The sequence below is a fragment of the Paroedura picta genome, chromosome 7 (genome assembly GCF_049243985.1).
Source record: "Paroedura picta isolate Pp20150507F chromosome 7, Ppicta_v3.0, whole genome shotgun sequence".
Lineage (NCBI taxonomy): Eukaryota > Metazoa > Chordata > Lepidosauria > Squamata > Gekkonidae > Paroedura > Paroedura picta.
The window spans coordinates 68835606-68855610 of NC_135375.1; the positions used below are offsets into that span (position 1 = coordinate 68835606).

At 40.2% G+C, this 20005-nt stretch overlaps 1 protein-coding gene across 3 annotated transcripts in view; it reads right to left on the reverse strand.

The window, feature by feature from the left end:
* The window catches only part of PCSK5 (proprotein convertase subtilisin/kexin type 5), a 290087-nt gene that overhangs the window by 57102 nt on the left and 212980 nt on the right, over positions 1-20005 (reverse strand). The window contains exons 18-21 of one of the 3 annotated variants that reach the window (XM_077344761.1): positions 18018-18115; positions 14367-14496; positions 10077-10192; positions 1911-5804 (exon numbers count right to left, since the gene is read on the reverse strand). In XM_077344761.1, the coding sequence (XP_077200876.1) occupies positions 5689-5804; positions 10077-10192; positions 14367-14496; positions 18018-18115 (460 nt within the window). In that variant the 3' untranslated portion in view covers positions 1911-5688. Of the gene's footprint in view, positions 1-1910; positions 5805-10076; positions 10193-14366; positions 14497-18017; positions 18116-20005 lie in introns of those variants that run through there. The other 2 variants (XM_077344762.1, XR_013232545.1) reach the window with 2 other exon arrangements.

A 20005-nucleotide genomic window follows, 5' to 3' on the forward strand; every position in this document is an offset into this window, starting at 1 on the left:
TTCTTTTCACTTTGAAGTGTGGGAAGTGAAATGTACTGGTGAAACAGCTCACAGTCATTTCACCAAACATTTTGCTTCCCCCCCTTAGAAACAGGGAAAGTGAAACTGACCAGTGAAATGTCTTGCAGCCATTTAAACCTATCAGCTGGCAGCCATTTCATCAGTCAGTTTCAGTTCCCACCACTTTGAACATTGGTTCAAGGGCTCTGAACCAGGCTAAGGTTGTGTTGAATTTTGGTTGATGAGCTGGTTAATGCCCACCTCTATCCCAGCAAACAATATTAACTGGGTCATGCTGCAGCTGGAAGGAAAATACACACCCAATGACTAAAAATCCAGAAAAAGTGCCATAAGATATACAGATTTTGTAACATTCTGTCATAAAGAGTAGTGTGAAAAGATAATTTGTCAATTTTTTATTCATGTAAACAGGAGAGTATAATTAAACATCTGGTCAGAATGTGTAGTCAGATGTTAAAGTGTCTTGGTATGTGAAAAATAAATCTGGTATTTATGAATCTATTCAAGGCATCTAGCATATAGACATGATCTGTAATTGGCATTGTAACTCAGCTTATTGAAATTTTGGTTTCACAAGCACATTCCATAAAATATTGATAAGTAGATTGAATAGATTTAATCTTGATGTTTGGGACCGACTATAATATTTCTGCACCATGGTTCAATCCTTAAATAGAATATTTGTAACCACATCGTTTTTTTCAAGAGTTCATAATGTTCATAATGTAAAGAGTTCATGAGAGGTCAAGGTACTTACTCTCAATATATCTAATTCTCATGGTCCTATTTATTAATAATTAAATCTGGAGACTGGAGCCATGTACTGACATGACATCTTTCTGCAGCTCAGAAAAAAGCCTGAGGTATGCAAAATATTTAAAAAGTTGCATGGGGGTTAAATCCCCCAAAATAATAGAAGCAGCACCTGTACCTTTAAGAAATGTATCCCCTTTGCTATGGCCATGGTGGTGGCCGCTAAGCAAGCACAACAATAAATCCAGCCTTCAGTCCTTGATTTCTGTCAGTAAAAGGCAGTAGCCACTGCATAAAAGCTAGTGGGGTGCAGTGGCTAATATTTCAGTCTAGGATATGAAAGACATATGTTCAGCTCTTCCCCCTCTGTGACAGAAACTTCCATGATGTTGTTTTCTCTCTCAGCCTATTTTACCTCATAAAGGTCTTGTGAGCTTGTGAGCTTAAATAAGGGACAGGAAAATTATGTATGCAGCTTTGGGTTCCCCTTTGAAGAAAAAAGGGATATCAATTCAATCATCAAGTAAATAAATAACAAATAAAGCTAAAAACTGTGTGGAAGATATAAAAGAAGAGATTGCTGGCAAGTGGGCAGGGGAGAAAGAACCAGGGAACCGGGTAATGAGGGGATATGGGAACTGCCAGGAGAAAATGAGTGTGGGGAAGGGTTTATGTGGAAAATGAAATAGCCCATTAGTATTTTTGATTTACTGCTTTTACTATTATATTATTTCTGTAATATTTATGTGTCAGTTGGTAAAGTAACCCGAAGCATGATGTAGCCTTGGAAGACCGTGTCCATACTAGCCGTATGTATTAGGGACTCAGCGTCTGTCTCATACCCCAAAGCTTTTCCAGTACAGGAATAGAAAAGTGAGATGCAAGGCCAGAGTTAAGAGATGTCTCTATAAGAATGTGATGTCTCCTTATACTAGCAGCTGCCTGCTACCATAGGGGTTATATTGCTAAATTTATGAGACATTACATTACCCAGTTTACTTAAACTTATGCTGCAAAATGTACCAAATTGTATAATGATTGGAAATATAATCTGTAATTTCTTAAATGGTGTTCAAAATATTCTATACCAGCATTCAAATACAATACAGTCATATTTCTTTTCAAAGACCAATATGTTTAAATTAAAACATTATTTTACTTTATTTCAGCAGTTTCTGTTTAGTATCAAATGGTTTGTTGAAAAAAAAGGGGGGGGGAGCCCAGAAAAACTCTTCACTTTTCCAAGTGTAAGATTTTGATATATATGGCTCATAAATGTGTTTTGCTGGACCAAAGGAACAAGACTGTTGGTTAATTTAATAGAAAAAAAATAAAATATGGAATGACATTGATTTTGGCCATAATCAGTTACAACAGTAGTACCCTATTTTACAATAACAACTGGACATCTTACACATGTACAGTATTCTTCATAAAAACGTATTTGGATTTAACAATGTGTCAGTATTTTAAAAAAATCAAATCCTTTGCTTTAGTTGTGTTAGAGGCATTTGTAAGTATCCAAATAAATTCTTTACAATCCAATACATTATATCACAATTAGGAATATATATATATTTCTTTATATAATATATATACCATTAACTTAAACTTTGAAAGCATTATTTTCTAATTAATTATGTTATGTAGAGAAATGAGGCAGTCCAGATTGTACTAGTAGTTACACCAATATAGACAGAGTTGTGATCATTTCTGAATTTGTGTCATGGAATTGGGCTCCAATAGTCTAGCATATCATGCTCACTGTGGCTTTGTAAAAGATGTACTCACCCATCTCAATCCAGCACAATTAGTCACACTTAAATCTAACTATATACAAGTCTACTATCACCTTAGAGACCAAAACATTTTCAGGGTATGATCAGGGCCTGCAACAAATCAGGATGCCAACTTTGTTCCCATATTCACTCTAACAACATAATCAATAGGCCTAACAATGCCATCTTAGGTTCATTTACTTGTTCATGTACCAATATTATATATACCATCAAATGTCAACAATGCCCTTCCATTTTCTGTATTGGACAAACGTCAGTCCTTACACAAAAGAATCAATGGACATAAATCCAACATTAAAAACCACAGCACTTAAAAACCAGTGGAAGAACATTTTAATCTTTCAGATCATTCCATTGCTGACCTAAGAATGAGAGTCCTCAAACAGAGAAGCTTCAATGGAATATTATAAGAGACTGCTGAATTTGAATTCATTCACAAGTTCAGAACAATGGACCCCCGAGCAGAATAAAGATAGTAGATTCTTGTCTTACTACAGAAGCCAATATTCTGTCCCCATTTCCCCTCTGCTCTAATCAAGGTGATTAAAATGTGCATTGTACCTATGTATCCTGAGTTCCTTCTTTGCAACACACCTATACCATTACTTTGATATAAGGACTCTTTATCTAATGAATGGAGCTTTGATTCTCAAAAGCTCATATCCTGTAAATTCTCTTGGTCTCTAAAGTGCTCTAGATTCATATCTAGTTCTACTGCGGCTCAACATGACTGCTCTGAAACTTAAAACTATTTGTAACTAATTCCATTCATTTCAACTGGACTAAACCTTAATTATTTTTGCTGGATCAGAAATGCTATAGCTGAACTTTTCCTTTACCAATAAAAAATATGGTTAGCACCTCTAATTTAAATACTCTGCTTTTCAGGAGAGCAAATTCTAGGAAATTAAGTGCCTAGATAGAAACCTATTTCTGTACATTCTCTCTTTCCCCCTTTACTGTAGTCCATTCTCAAGAGATAGCAACAGTAGCAGGGTTTTTGAGAAGAGGGAACCACACAAAAATTTGCTGGGTACAATGGATTAGCCTAACATGCTGGTTCTGACTACATTTTGCAGGAATTATATTCTCACAATTATGGCTGATCGGATAACAAGGCTCATCATGATTTAATTGTTCTAGTTATATAATCAGGCACATATCACAAGAAAAAGGAATTCGCTAGCTGACAAAATATTGTGAACTTCATTTATGTATGAAACTATTCTCATTGCCTTTCCCATGTCTAGTTATGTTATATGGGCTGTTCTGGTAAACATGTATAACTATTCTAAGGACTGGAAATGAATTACTGGATTCCATTAGACTCTGAAGTCCAATGAAATGATTGAAAATTTACAATTTTAATAATAAAAATAGTACTTATTTTTGTGGTGAGTCAGATGGAGGTATCTTTCACAACATTTCAGCTTTGTTTCAACAGAAACTAGTACATTAATTTGTAAACACTTTAGGCCCATTACGGTATTTTAAAAAATAAGCTAGTAAGCTTTGTTCTCTTTGATTTTAGCTACCTATATAAAAATGAAATTCATTTTAAATTACAGAGTCACATACAGTGGCACAAGTTTTTCAGAAGAAATATTTGGCTTTGTGGTTTTTAATCTCTTAATGTATATATTAGAAGTTTAATCTATTTCATGATGAATGAATGCTTTTTATATCATATGCTAAAAGGAATGTATGAACTATATTTTAATATCATTTCCAGATTGCCTGGAAATTACAATATTGGAGTTTCATATGGACATTTCCTCTACTTTATACTGTAGCAGAATAAGAGGCCTAGAACTATAAATTATCTATTATTGCACAATCACCAAACTGGATTACTCTTGACAGAACATTGACAATGTGTCTACATCAAGAGTTGCATTTGGTTCAGTATATTAATTCCAGTTATAGGCACCAATCATGCAGGTTTTATAGAATTTCCATTGCAATCTCAGTCTCAGCAGTTTCCCTTTTAGGCCACTGCCACAATGCACAGAATGCAGCTGCTATGAGAAAACAGACTACCATGAACATGTCAGCTGTACTGTGAATGAAAACCCATGCATAAGGCATTATTTGTCTACTTAAGGAACTGCACACACATTATAAGGTCTACATGGTGGAAATTTGGCTGTTTGCTTTGGTGGAAAGGGCAGCTCTATGCACATGGAAAGAATGTAGGAGCAGAGTTGTTCTGTCCACTGAAGCAAACTGGAAAGCCATGTGTGCACTGCAGCTTCCTTACATGCAAGGAGCTGCTGGAATTGGGAGCTAGTAATCCTGTCCGTGGTCCATCTCTAAAAGAATGGTCCTAGATATAAATAAAAATAATCTATTAATACTGTTCTTGCTGATTCTAGTTTCAAGTATGCAAGCTACACAATAAAGAAGCAAGAGGGCTGTGCACCTTTTGGAGTTTATTCACAGCAGGAAGAAAGCCCTCAGGTTTTAAGAACTTTGCACCTTTAACAATGTTATTAAAAGTTACTACGACAAATATCAGATTCTAATGCAAAAGACCTTTTAGGAAATTCGAAGAAATCATCTGCAAAAGTATTAATATTTTTAAAGGATATTACAATGGAAAAAGAGCATAGTCCTGTAATTAAAGGTATTTCTAATTCCTTCAGGGGCTGTATTCTTATCTAAAATTCTTCCTTATTCTGAGAATGTGAACAGAAAAAAGACTTATGCAAGCACTTTTTGTTCAGTTTTTATCCATGTAAACTTGTGTTGTATTTGTGAAACACTGTACATGTGTTGAAGGGGACACAAGCAGAAAAAAGAAAAGGACAATGTTTTTAAAAACCCAGGGATATCCTTAAGGTGACAGGAAATCAAATAACTTTAATTTTGGCATCAAATGCTTTGGTCACACCATACTGACACTGTGATCCAGGATGCTTTGTTCTAAACACCCAGTTATGAAAGGTAGGCGTGTTGTAGTTTTTCTATTTTAAGTTCCAACATACAGTTCACTGTCTCCCCAGATGAAGGGAAGATATAGAAAGAGAGAGAAAAAGGTGATTTTTTTTCATTTTTAATAGTATGGATTAATCTATAAGTCTACAGGAGCGAGAAAATGTGTAGAAGTGTCATTTCACCCTTTGAGTGTACATGTTCTGCAACAAAGCTGCTGAAGTACTTTCCGCTGGCAAAGATTATTCTTTTTCACTAACATACAGAAGCCTCCTTCAGCCCAAGATTCTTCCGTTGCTTCCAGTGGTCAGAGAGAATGGAGAGAAGTTGAAGGTTTGAACAGCGTGGTGTCAAGTGGAGTAAGGTTTAATTTGTCAGACAGGCATATTTGATGGAAGAGACCGTTCAGGAACAGGCAGTAAATAGGATTTTTTTTTCCATCAAAAGGAATTTCAGTCACAACAGCATTTGTTTTCAAGAAGAAATATTGTGTTCCAGCAAGGAGTGATTTGTATCCATTTATGAAAGGAGAAAAAAAAAAGTCAAGAGAAATATTAGAAAACAGTGAAAAACACAGTGGAAGATATTTGAGTTTTATGAATAAAAGAAAACCAAACAGCCATGTCACATGAAAGTGTACATAATCTAAAAACACATAACATTTTTATATAGTACCCTAACTTACTTCTCTAAAAGCAAGTGCTTACTATGGAGCTCCATGGCCTGCCATACCAATGCAAAGTCCCAACTGATGACATTGTTGTAGAATTGCAGGTACTTCACACATCTATTCCCTCTCTTCCATGTCAGAAAAAATAGCAAGCAAACTGAGGACTACTGCATTTACTTGAACACAGAAAATCCACTCTCAGGAAACAGTGCAAGATTTTAGCTAGGTTTTCAGAGAGATCTCGTGCTCAAATAAGTGCAGTATACATTGTTCACTTGTTACTTTCCCCCTGCAAATGGGAGCAGGGTATGCCTGTAGAGAGTTTAGTTTCTTCCTGAAAAGTAACAAGAAAACAGGAATAATGCCAGCATTTTTTACTGTAAATCAGAGGTCAAAGTATGATAGTAGCTATCTGGTTCCCTATAGGTCTAATAAATCTTAGCCGGAATTCTTTCTGCTTGCTCAACCCTCACTGGTTTCAGCAAGCATTAAGCACTGTTCTTACTTAACTGAATATTATACCTGTGCCTTTTGGTTCAGCATTTTTCTATCTTATATGGAACAGCAAGGGAGGGAAGGTTTATAGATTAGAATTGCTTTTGTGGAAAGTATAAAGTAAGGCGATACAGAAAATACTTAAAACATGCTTTATCATAGGAGCGGGAAATTGTCTCATAAAGAATGAAGCAGTTTGGAAAGTGTCAAAAGAAAAAGTAACAATTCTGCAAACTGGGATTTTCAGTTTGTTGGAAAAGAAAGCTGGATACAAACCAACATCCAATGTGAAAAAACACTTAAGTGATGCCCTTGGGGAGGACAAGAGAACAACCAAAACAAGAGGCATACAGAAAATCATCCATTACCATAAAGGCTTGTACAACAGGTGATTAGAAGGAACAGGAAGAAGAGTTACCAGAATGTCATAAAAGCAGATTATATGAATAGGGTGATAGCAAGACCACTTGTGAGCCAAGGTGTTGGTATTTATTTAATTTATATACCACTCTCCCAGTGAAACTGCTCTATTGATCAATTGAGACATCTGTTATCCTTTCTGAATGATCGGATCCTTGTTCAACTGACTTGGAAACCTACGGCTGATTATAAAACTGGAGACTTCTTGATAATCTAGGTAACTGCTTGACAGTGGTTGCCAAATGGTTTTAAGGTTCATGTGAAATTTCCAGTTGAAAGGGCCAGGAATGCTTTGGCAGCTCTATAAAACCAGAGTCCAGTAGCACCTTTAAGACCAACAAAGATTTATTCAAGGCGTAAGCTTTTGAGTGCAAGCACTCTTCCTCAGAAGAATCTGCAGGTCTGCCATTCTGATATGCTGCATTACTCCAGTATATGGCAAAAATGATAACCAGAATAGAATAGAAAAGGCAAATGTTCCATATAAACTGTGGAACATTTGCCTTTTCTACAAAATGACTGGCTTTAAAAAAGGGTTATGGATTACGGAAACAATTATTTAAAAGGAAGAAGTTACACAATCAATCTGATTGCCAACTATGACTGGCATAAGTTTTCTTGCATTAACTTTGAAGCAAGTGATATAGGGCCAAGGTACATATTCATGTTTTAAAGGTGTTGGGTGTGGGTTCCTGCAGGTACATAACAGCTGTAGGGAAAGGCTTTTTAGAATGATATCAAGGGGAAAGGAAGGGCTTCTACTCCTGTACCCCAAACCATAGAACTGTTACAAAATGGCACTGAGGGAGGGAAGTTATTCCCTCATTTTTAGGGTTGTCAACCTCTAAGTGGGACATAGAAATCTTCTGGAATCTTCTGGAATCCAGACTACAAATGTCATTTCCCCTGGAGAAAATGGATGCTTGGGGGTGGGGGTGAACTTAATGGGAAAAGTGGGGTATACATGTGAAAATAAATCACACTGAGCCCCCCCCCCCCCAGGCTCCATCCACAAATCTCCAGGAATCTCCCTATCTGGAGCTGCCTACTCTAAACCTATCTCCCATCAGTTGATGGGAACATTCTGGCAGATGGACAATTTTTCTGCTCCTTGAGCACAGAATATTCTACATGGAAAAGCAAAGCCAGGAAAATAACCCATATCCAGTGTTGTTTCAACAGGAGAAATTGGGAGGAAGGCAGGTGCCTTTTCTCCTCCCACAGTCATGTTCCAAACCAATTTGGCTTATCCTTTATTTTTAAGTCTTGCTGGAACATCAGGAAAATGGCAGGCAGAGGTCAGAATCTCTCCCTCAATCTACGTACAAGATTTGTCTAATCAGGCTCAAGTCTGTGAATAGTTCCTTTATAAAATGTTGGTCTAACAATATTTTCTTTTATTAAAACAGTATGGTAGCACTGACTACACGAATTACCTTCTAGCTGTAATTGAAGGTAATATGCTGCTCAAATTAACTAGTATAAATTATGATATTTCCCAGGATTTCCCCCCCCCCTATTATATTGTAGTTATTATAGACATGGGGCCTTTCTTTTTTTACTGAGTGAATGAATGATAGTAACTTGCAAAATATAAATGCAGAAACTAATAATATTTTCCATATCAAGAAGGTATTAAGTACAGCAAATATATATTTACTATAATAATAGGCCACTCCTAAGAACACATTTCTGAGTGTAAGCAGGATTCTGAATAGACCTGCTTAGGATGGCTGTATAAACTGCAACCATAGTGGTCCCTGTTCTAGCCCCAAATAAAGGTGTGAACATCCTAACAATTATTATCTTCAGCCAAGATAAAACCCAGCTTGCATGAGGTGATGTACACCCTACATGATTAGCCCTTAGTGGGGGTATACCCCCAATAGAGAGTACACACTCCCCTACTGAGGGTCAATCTTGGGTATTCCCTGCCCCCCTCCTCCTCTCCATCCTCGTTACTGCCCCTTCTAGGCACTTGGGAGGAGGAAGAGATGGCAGCAGGTAAGCCAGGGTAGAGGCCAACTGCACAGGCACTGGCATGCCTGGACTGCCACGTTCTGAGGCCTCTTGTCTGCCAGGCAAGCAAGGGGAAGGCAGTTGGCTGTACCTTACAGTGCCATGCAAGCCTCTGTGGCCCAATTTCCCTAGTTAGGCTGCTGCACTCTCTCCTACCCTCCTGCTTACCAGGTGAGCATGGAGAGGGCGGGCAGCTGGCTGCACCCCGCAGCGCCACACCAGTCTCCATGGCCTAGTTTCCCAGGCTGGGCTACCGCGTTCTCTCCAGCCTTCCTGTCCATCAAGTAAGCAGCCCTCCTGCCTGCTGCCCCTTTCAAAGCTTGTTTTTAAAATAGGGTTTTGATTTTAGTCTTGTATAATTCATAAAACACAGGTAATTGTTTCTGACAATTTAATTTTGTTCTAAATGAAAATTTCCATTTTTTTGTTTGTTATCTCAACTCTCTTATTAGGATGTCAGGTATAACAATTACATACCTACGTAGATGATACAAATAAATACACACAGATAATTCTTTTAATTTATGGAAGAGCTGGATTGAAGTTGGATCCAAAGAACCTTCAGGGGAGTTAGGTCACAGAACAGCTATTTGTTGCTTTCTCTTTTTGTTACAGGCCCATGCATGCCTCAAAGAGGCCCTGAGGGTTGGGAGAATATCCGGAATAGTGTGGGATAGGCAAAGAGATCTGGAGTGGTAAGCAGCAGAAATCACTTCTCCTTCACAAAAGTTGCCATGGAAAGGGAATTTGTTAACTATTTGTTAAAGACTATTTAGGTTTTGCATGTCACAAAAGAAATGGACAAAAACTAGATCCATTAGTATACACTGAACATTTTTATAAATCTGAAATGGTAACATAATCATTTATTCTGGATATCACGATTGTTTGTAGTGAACATGTGAGAAGTGTAGAAAAAAATGACCAATGAAATAATTTATTTGGAGGCACATAAAAATACTTACCATCCTTGCAAACTAGGCCAACTACGCAGACACCTGTATCTAGGATGTAACCATTTGGACAACTTGTACAATTTTTCTCTCCTGGACCACTGCACCCAAAACAGCTGGAATCACATCTAATGAAAAGATAGCAAGTTATAAATAAATGGCAAAAAATAACCACACTGCCCTTCCATCTCCTTTATACTTGATTCCTTAAGGCTCATGTAGGAATGTCTAGATATCAGGAAAAAAATTTTTCACAGAGTAGTTCAGCAGTGGAATAGGCTGCCTAGGGAGGTGGTGAGCTCCCCCTCACTGGCAGTCTTCAAGCAAAGGTTGGATACACACTTTTCTTGGATGCTTTAGGATGCTTTAGGCTGATCCCGCGTAGAGCAGGGGGTTGGACTAGATGGCCTGTATGGCCCCTCCCAACTCTATGATTCTATGATTCTATGAATGTCTTGCACCTGGTGTTTCTGGGGAAGATGGTAGAAAGGGCTGACACAAACCAATTAACGGTATTCCTGGACCCATCCCAGTCAGGTTTCTGGCTTGACCATGGGGTAGAGTCAGTGCTAGTTGCCCTGATGGATGACCTCGATCGCCAGTTGGATCGAGGTGGGTCAGCGCTGCTGATATTACTAGACCTCTTAGCAGCGTTTGACAAAGTTGACCAATGAGCTTCTAGCTCACCGCCCCATCGATGCCAGAATACCAGGGATAGCCCTTCAATGGCTGATCTCCTTCCTCCAGGGTTGTGAACAGAGGGTTGCAATAGGAGAGCAAACATCAAACTGCCGACAATTTACTTGTGGAGTCCCACATGGAGCAGTCCTCTCTCCTATCTTATTCAACATCTTCATGTGTCCTCTTGCACAACTGGTACAGAAGTTTGGGCTGGGTTGTCATCAATATGCAGATGACACCCAGCTCTTCTTCCTGATGGATAGCCAACCTGACTCTCCCGCAGAAGCAATAGCCAGCTGCCTGGAAGTAGTGATGAGATGGCTCAAGCAGAGTAATCTGAAGCTCAGTCCTTCAAAGACAGAGGTCCTGTGGCTGGGTAGGAATGGCCTATGTGAGGAAACTCATCTGCCCACCCTGGATGGTGTGCAGTTCTCTACAGCTCACTCTGCCAGGAACCTGGGTGTGATTCTGGATGCTTCCCTCACAATGAAAGCACAGGTTGCAAAGGTAGCGTGGTTGGCATTTTACCATCTCCACCAAGCCAAGCTACTAGTGCCCTACCTGGCCCCGGAACACCTAACCACAGTGATCCATGCGATGGTCACCTCTAGACTGGATTTCTGTAACTCGTTCTACACAGGCCTGCCCTTAGCCTTGATCTGGAAACTATAGCTGGTCCAAAACGCAGTGGCCAGGATTCCTACAACAACACCATGGAGGCCCCACATCCAGCCCATTCTCCATCAATTACAGTGGTTGCCAGTTGCATTCCAGATCAGGCTAAAGGTTCTGGTAACTATCTTTAAGGCCATATGCAGTCAGGGCTCAGTCTATCTGAGGGACTGCCTCCCTGCCTATACCCGTCTTGCTCCGCCCCTATGTCTCTATGCCCCTATGCACCACCAACCACCAACCAGCTAATGACCCCTGGCCCTAAAGAAGCCCACCAAGCCTTGGCCAAGGACAGAGCATTTTCTGTCCTGACCCTCACCTGGGGGAATGAGCTCCCAGAGGGAATCAAGGCCCTGTCGGAGCTAGAACAGTTCTGTAGGTCCTGCAAAAGGGAGCTGTTCCACCAGGCATTTGGTTGAGACCAGGCGTAACCAACAACATCTGCAGGGCCCCTGCTTCCTCCCGCCCAGAAATCCATCAATACATTCTGCCCCTGGACCTGTTTGCAATGTTACAATTACCATTCTTACAATGGTAACAAACAAACAAATAAATACATAAGAAAGATCCTTAATTGAAGTTTATAAGCATGTACTACAGGAATATATTGCAAAGATGACAAATGATGGTGTTTGCACATGGGGAAAGAACGACAAGTCACCTTAAAAGTTCAAAATCAGTTCTATGGGACCCATGCAGACAACCTGAACTTTTAAAGGTGTCGCCCTTACAACAATCCTATAAGGTTTTACAAAATATGCAAAACACAATTGTTTCAAAGGGCATTCTTTTAGAGAAAGTAGAGCTGTGATGTAATGAATTTGCTTGAGAGATGACCTCTATTAGGATGATGTGTCTTTTCCCCCTTCTAATTCTTCACTCCGGCCCCAGTACCCAGTATTGTTTTACTAGTCATTTTTGTTGTTTGACTCAAATGCTGATATATTTTGTAATCTGCTTCTTGATTAATTGAACATCTTTATTTTACTAGGAAGAACAAAAATTAGAATTATGCATTATAAATGACAAATAAAATATTATAAGCCCTGTATTAGGGATGGCAAAGTCTGAGAATACAAATCCAAAACAGAGTTACACTTTTTAAAGTTCACTGCAGTCAAGTCTGCTTCTTAATCATTTGTTTGGGATTGAGTCGGCTTTCCTCTAGTGGGTTTATAACTGATATTGGAACTTCTGGCATGAATTTGATGAGATCTAGTTTTCAAGAACCAAAGCAAAGTACTGCTTGCTTGCTACTGCCTTCCATTAGTTCTCCACAAGTATAATATATACAAAATAGATTTAAATTAAATTCTGTGGCATGCAAGACTCAGTTTTATTGTTGTTGAAGTCTAATAGAAGTCAGTGAACCTGTTTATTCCAGTTTTTGTCTGCTTGTTAACTGGGTCAGGAGACAGTATCCTTTCTCAGAATCACTTTTAGTTATAAAGTTGTCTATTTTGTGTCTCTTTTCTTCCTCTACCATTACTGGATATATACTAGGGATGTGCAACCCCCTCCCCATTTTTTCAGGATAAATTGCATCCCCAAAAATTCTGGGATTTCTGAAAAAAACTGGATTCCAGTATCAGTAGAATATTTGGACCAAGTTTTTTTGGGGGAAGCCCTGAATTTTTGGAGGATCCAATAGACCTGAACTAAAAAACACACACCAAGGAATAAAAACAGTGGCAAAGCTGCTAAAAACTACTGAGCAGCAGTTCGGCTGGGGCTTTTTTGGTCAGTCCTTTTAAACGGAAGTAGATCTTGTAGGGAGAATTCTTCTCTTAAGCCTGGCTGGTGCTCTGTTGGGCAGAGACTGACAAGCAGCCAATCCTGCAAGGAGAACTCTTCATGCAGCCTCTATTGAGGATTTGTTGAGCAATCCGGTTTAGACTGGACGTCCCAACAGATCCTGCTCAGGAGAGGATCCAGATTTCTCTCTGGGGCTTTGCTTGGCAGCCTGATTTAAACCACACTGCTCAACAGAGCCTGCCCAGAGCCAATTATATGGGGCAACCTCTGCCCACAGGCTCAACTGGGGTTCTGCTGGCCAGTCCACTTGAGACTGGGCTGCCCTACAGAGACTGCCAAGGAGTCAGCACTCTCCCTGCAGTTTCTGCTTGGGCTCTGCTGGGTAGCTAGATTTATTTATTTATTTGATTGTATACTGTCCTTCTCAGTGGTTGCTTCTCAGGGTGGTGAACAACATGGTTAGTACCTATAAAATTCATAAAAATAAACCAAAAAGACTGAGGACGCTAAATCCATGCAGCTAGCAACTACATATTGTCAGCTTCAGGGCCCCTCCATGAATTGAAGGGGGTGGGAAGAAGAGGGGTGCAAATTAGATGTTAACTGTTGCTCTGGCCACAACCAAATGCCTGGCAGCAGAGCTCCTTCTAGCATGCCCTGAGGAAACCAGAGCCATCTCCACCCTATGGCCAGGCTAAAAGCCAGATTGGACTGGCTCCAGGACAGATGTTTCCTCCAGGAATGCCAGCAACTAGTCTGCAGCTGCCTGTTCAACCACCTTGCCCAGAATTGATTTTTCCAATAAGGGATGAACCACTGCCTCCTTCAGGCTTAGATCAGACTACCCAACAAAGCTCAACCAGGAGCTGATCCTGCAGGGAGAGTGCTCCCCACAGCTTTGGCTGGGGCTCTGCTGGACAGCCCAGTTTAAACTGGTTTGCCCACCAGAGCCCTCAAGGAGCCTATCCTGCAGAGAGAACTATGGTAACCCCAAAAAGGGACTTTGAGGGCACGTGAAAAGCAGAGGTGGTATGCCATTTCCTGCCTCAGTAGACTCCCTTGCCTAGCTTCTGAGATCTGATGAGATTGGGCTATACCAGGCTACCTTCCCTCCATTTTAGTTATGCTTTTATAATATTAAATACAATAGGTTTGGCATCTATTTTTAAGACATATTTGAAAAATACTGCTTACTTTTTACAGGTTTTGTACCCATTTTCTAGAGAGTGATCAAAGTAGTAGCCAATGTTGCAAGCCAATACACATCTTCCATTCTCCATAAGATACTCTTCTGTGCAGTTTATACACGCATCTGCTCCTGGGCCTCAAAAGCCAACAGAACAAACAAGATAATATATTAACATATTCTCCACAATGTTGAGGTATTAGATAAACAATACCATATATTAAAAAATGAGCCAAAATACGGACGATACTTAGTTCAGGACTGCATCCATGTAAGTCAAAAGACATTTACACACATAGTGCTTTCTTCTCAAACTTCCACTCTAGTGGATTACTGTATGGTCACAGAAAAGCCATTTCAGAAAGTCCCAGAGTATCTTTAGGTTCCAGTCATCATACTTTCTATAAATATGGTCAAATATTTGATAGAGAGTATATTGCAAATTGATGAACATGAAGAACTTATTAAAATCTCTTTACAGCAGATGTGAAATAAACGAAACCAAATGCACGTTTAAAGCTAAAACAAAGGGATCACAATTTTATTCATATACAGAAAAGGGCCTACAACTGACAGAATAATTGTTGAACTATAAGTTCTGTTGTCAGGGCAGATGATTAACTACCAGTGTGAAGTAGAGTTGGGCTGCCACCTACTGGCATCTATGCCACCTGGATGACTCCACCCTAACCACCCATAGCAGTTACAAGTATTGTTCAGGCTCTACACAGTCAATCATCTTTGAAGGTCAGGTACCTTCCCACAGAGCAATTAAATGTTGGGTCAGGAAGCTACAACTGCCTCCAAGGGGATAACTGCTGTCCTAGCTATGTAAAGTCATGAAGCTACTGTTCTGAGAAAGGTCTCCTTCACCATGCAATTCATGCCTCAGGTTTCCCAACCATATTGTGCTTCCAGGTTACATGCTTTACTTGCTGTTGTCAGCTGTGGCCATAGAAAATTTATCCAAGGCTGCTACATGTTATAATAAGGTCTTCTTTCCAATCCCTCTACAGATATTCAGGAACTCCCCATACAAATCCTGGGTCAATATGAGAAGTAAAAATCTGTAAACCGCTCCGCGGGAGCGGTAGTAATAAAGCGATAAGGGCAATGTGGGAGTAGAAAGGGGCGGGGCGAGTGGCAAAGCGGTTCCTGACTGGCCCCTCCGAGTATTAGTCTGGGAGGTGAGGGGGCCGGGAAAAGAGCGTTCGCCGCTGGGAAAGGAGCAGGGTCGCCGCATTGAAGACACGGTGGCTCTGCTCCTTTCCCACTGCCAAAGCCGGGCTTCGGGGCCTCGGGGGGGAGGGGGGAGGAAAGGCTTTGTCCGAGGGAAAGGAGCAGGCCCGCCGTGTCACAGACGCGGCGGGCCTGCTCCTTTCCCCTGGACGAAGCCAGGGCCTCAGGGGGGGAAGTGGGGGGAAAGGCTTTGTCCCGGGCCTGCTCCTTTCCCTGGGATGAAGCCAGGGCCTCAGGGGGTGGAGGGACCTCAGGGGGCGGGGGGTGCCCAGCCCAGGGGGGGATGGGGGCCGGCTGGGCCCTCCCACCCCCAGCTGCCTGCCCGCTAGTGCCTGCTGTACTTGGACTACAGCGGGCCTTAAACCTAGTATATGTATATTTGGTCCCTAATTAGGTGACACGATGAAAGCCTGGTTTATTCATGCAGGTGGAGGACATCAGGACATATACTTGAAACAGGATGTCCTTAGCTTCCTCTTATTAGCCAGTCTGCATGAGGTATTAGCATTATGCCAGTGCCAATAACTCTCCCTTCTGAGGTCAGCCTGCAAAGAGAATCCCTTCACCCATTCCCTTAACTATGACAGGGGAAGGAATGAGATTTTGTTTAGATGTGTTTACCAGTTCAGTTGAAATGATATCAGTTTATACTACATTTATCCTGATGCTTCCAACTATTGGTCAATTTTTGAAATTATGGGAAGCAGTAGGCCATAAAGACCAAGTTACCTTAATAGCAAACTCTAAATGGTTATATTATTATGAAAAATATCAGTAAGGGGCTTTGGTTCAATAGCAGAGCATCTGCTTGGTATGCAAAAGGTCCCAGGTGCAATTCCCAGTCTTTCCAGCCAAAAGGACTATGTAGCAGGAGATGTGAAAATCTCTCCCTTGAGAGCTGCTTCAGTATAAGGCAGCTTCATGTCTATGTCACAGTTGAGGCAAACATATGAACAATGTAACATGTGATCTGTTCTGCAATTTGTCAAAAATGTTCAGAGAGATTAACATTCTGTAACTAATATGGAAGTCAGTGAACTGAATATATGCTGCTTTGCAAGAGTAGGGTTTTCAGGATTTTTTGTCAGTTCTGCCCCCATACTTCATATGTGTGAGATTGCATCCTCCATTATATCTCCCCAAGAAACTTGCTAAAGATCTCAAGCCCCAAAGAGGTCAAACTGGCTGCAACCAGGGCCAGGGCTTTTTCAGTCCTTGACCTGGCCTGGTGGAATGACCTGCCAAATGAGATCAGGGCCCTGTGGGACCTTAAACAGTTATAGAGCTCTTCTACCAGGCGTATGGTTGAGGCCAAGAAATAACATAAAAAGTCCAGCCTCCCTACTTGAAGCACTCAACTTACAAAACATCTATGGCTAACTATATGGATTCGCTTTATGTGACCCTCTCAAAAGAGAAAGAGGCAGCTTCTCTGTAACTTTGAGATTTGCTTTTAATGTTAATAATGTTTTACTGATGATTTGATTGATTTTATGCAATTTGTGACTGCTGTGAGTTGCTCCGAGCCCTCTGGGGAAGGTGGCATACACATGGAAAAATAAATAAATAATAATCATATATTGCTTCAGGGTTTATTAGGGGTTATTCCTTGATTTCCACACACAATTTTATGCCCATATTTTTCACTTCTGGTTTGTCTGGCTTTTTTGCAGCCACTTTTACCCCCATTTTGTGTTGACTTTTTCCTGGTGTCTACTGTTCCTACCCACTCCCACCTACCTCCAACCCTCTTTTCAATGACTGGACTGCTGAAATCATTAAATCACCCCCCCCCCCAAAACACAGATTTCTCTTTCCCAAAAATTTCCCAAAAATATTACTGTAACACTGTAATTTTGTAATGATAGTTTAAGCAGGTTCTCTGAATTCCCAGCTTTTCTCCCAGAGAGAGAGAGAGAGAGAGAGAGAGAGAGAGAGAGAGAGAGAGAGAGAGAGAGAGAGAGAGAGAGAGAGAGAGAGCTTTTTAGCTCTTTTCCTTTCAGAGATATGCTCTTTTCCTTATATCTCTGTGAAGGAAAGGGCTAGAGACTTGCTTTAAAAGAAGAAAACTGAGAATTAAGAGAACCTGCTTAAATTATCATCACAACACTACAGAGTTATACTGATATTTTAGGCCCATTTTTAAACAATATGCAGGTTCAGTGATGCCACCAATCATGACAGTGATGATAATAGCATCCTCCCTTGAAATTTTTCTTTATTTAAGCCACGTGTAGAAGAAAACAAACTGACTCTACAACTGTAACAATGCACAGGGAGGACAGATACATGGAAGAGCCTTGTCCAAACCAATTCCAATGCGTATGGATGACTCCCGCCTCAAGAAAATCAGGCATAACTCCAGAACATGGAAAGGTTATGTAAAATCATTCTACAGATGAAAAATATAGAAGAGGTACCTGCGCAAGAAGCACAAGAATGGTAGCATGGCTCACACTCCCTGCCATTATAATATTTTCCTTCTTCACAGTGGATGATACATCTGGACCCCTGTAAACTACACAGAAACACAAGGAAAACTGCAAAACTATAATAAAGATTGTAGGATATGATACTTAGCACTTTATTTTTTCAAAGACAGTTTATGAAAACCTCATTGTTTTCAAGTGTGTGTTACATCTCCTAACACACACTGGACATAATCTAGTAGAAGTTATTTAAGATGAATGAAAGCAAAGTATGATTCCTGTGGATAGCACCAATTAATTGCAACAGTGGCCCATTAAAATGAATTAACGCCTTTATGCAACCAAAGTAGCCTTGAAGATAGAATGCAAAGTATGTCAAATGTATCAGCCCAAAGGGCAGAAATTGTGGGTGTATGTTCAATGCATGGAGCTCCTGGCCATCAGAGAACATGTTAGTTAATTCAATCCAGAGGGTCTTGGGAAGGATTCAGTCTGAGGAAGTTAGAAATAACCCTTTAGAAGGGGCCACTTGCCTCCACAATCAACTGAGAGATGAGCTTCAATTTAACCAAAAGGGAACCAGGCTGCTAGAATAATATCAAAAAGTTGGCAGAGCATCATTTTAACTAACTTCTGTAGGAGCTGGAGAGCTTCTGGTTCAGAAATACACATCCCAAAGGGATGGGATGTTGAATTCTTGGGAAAATATTAGTGGCTAGAATTTGAGAATGAGAGTTTGACAGTTAAAGTGCACCATTTGAGACAACAGCAGGGCTGAAGAAGGCACGAATCCTTAGAAAGAGACAGGTGGTACAGGTGCTTGTATGCCAATACTAGAAGTCTCTTAGCCAACCTCAGTGGGCTAGGTTGCAAGGTTATAAATCACAATTTAGATATAGTGGGCATTTTATACAACTGAGTGGATGGTGAATATAAATGGGGACCATTATCCCTGAATATAAACTCCATAGACTGGACAGGAAGAGATGTGTTGGGATGCTGTTACTCCATATATCAAAGACAGTATAGTCACATAAGTTAGAAAGCATTATTCCCCTGTGGAATAACTATAGGTAGAGATATCAAGCTCCCAGTTTTTCTAAAAAGTGTATGTGTATACTATCATATTTTTGGCCAAAACCAGACCTGGTCAATAACCGATCAGGAGGCAGATCTTCAGATGGAAATAAGGGTGGTGGCTAAAAGGGCAAACATTATAATACTGGGTTTCTACTATCCTCATGTTGAATAGACATATACATACTTGATCTTGCCACAGAAAGCTTTCTAGACATCATAAATGATTGTGTACTGTAGCAGTTGATCATAGAGCTAATTAAAGGTTCAGCAATTCTGTACTTGGTTGTTACTGGGACATGAACGTGGTGCAAGATGTAAATGTTGTTGAACTGGCTATGAATTATGACTAATGTTAGTAAGTTCAGCATTTAAGTCAACAGAAATTTGCCTCCAAAGTCCAAAGCAATAATTTTTTTATTTCTAAAGAGGGAACTTTTCATAAATCAGGGGAGTAGCTAGAAGTTAAAACTTTCAAGATTAAGCTTTTCTTGAAAAATGTTTGAAAAATTTCTTTGTATAATGCTGTAATTAAGATATTGACTGGAGTGAGCCATAAGGATAATATAATTCCAGTCTTGGCCTATCTACATTGGTTCCCAATCTGCTTCTGGGTACAATCCAAGGACCTGGTGTTTAGCTTAAAGCCCTATATGGTCTGGGACCAACATATCTATTCCTTTATGAACATATGTGACCACTGAAGATATCTTCTGAGACCCTGTTTAGGTATGATGGCTGATGGGAGCCTCCATAAACAGAAGATGAAAACCAGGGATGGGTACGAACTGAAGCACAAAGCAAAATTCATATTGAGTTTTGCCCAGTTCTTGGTTCAGGAACCAAAGTCTGTGATGGTACATCCATAATCTTTTAAGGCAGTTTATGGGGTTTATCAGTTC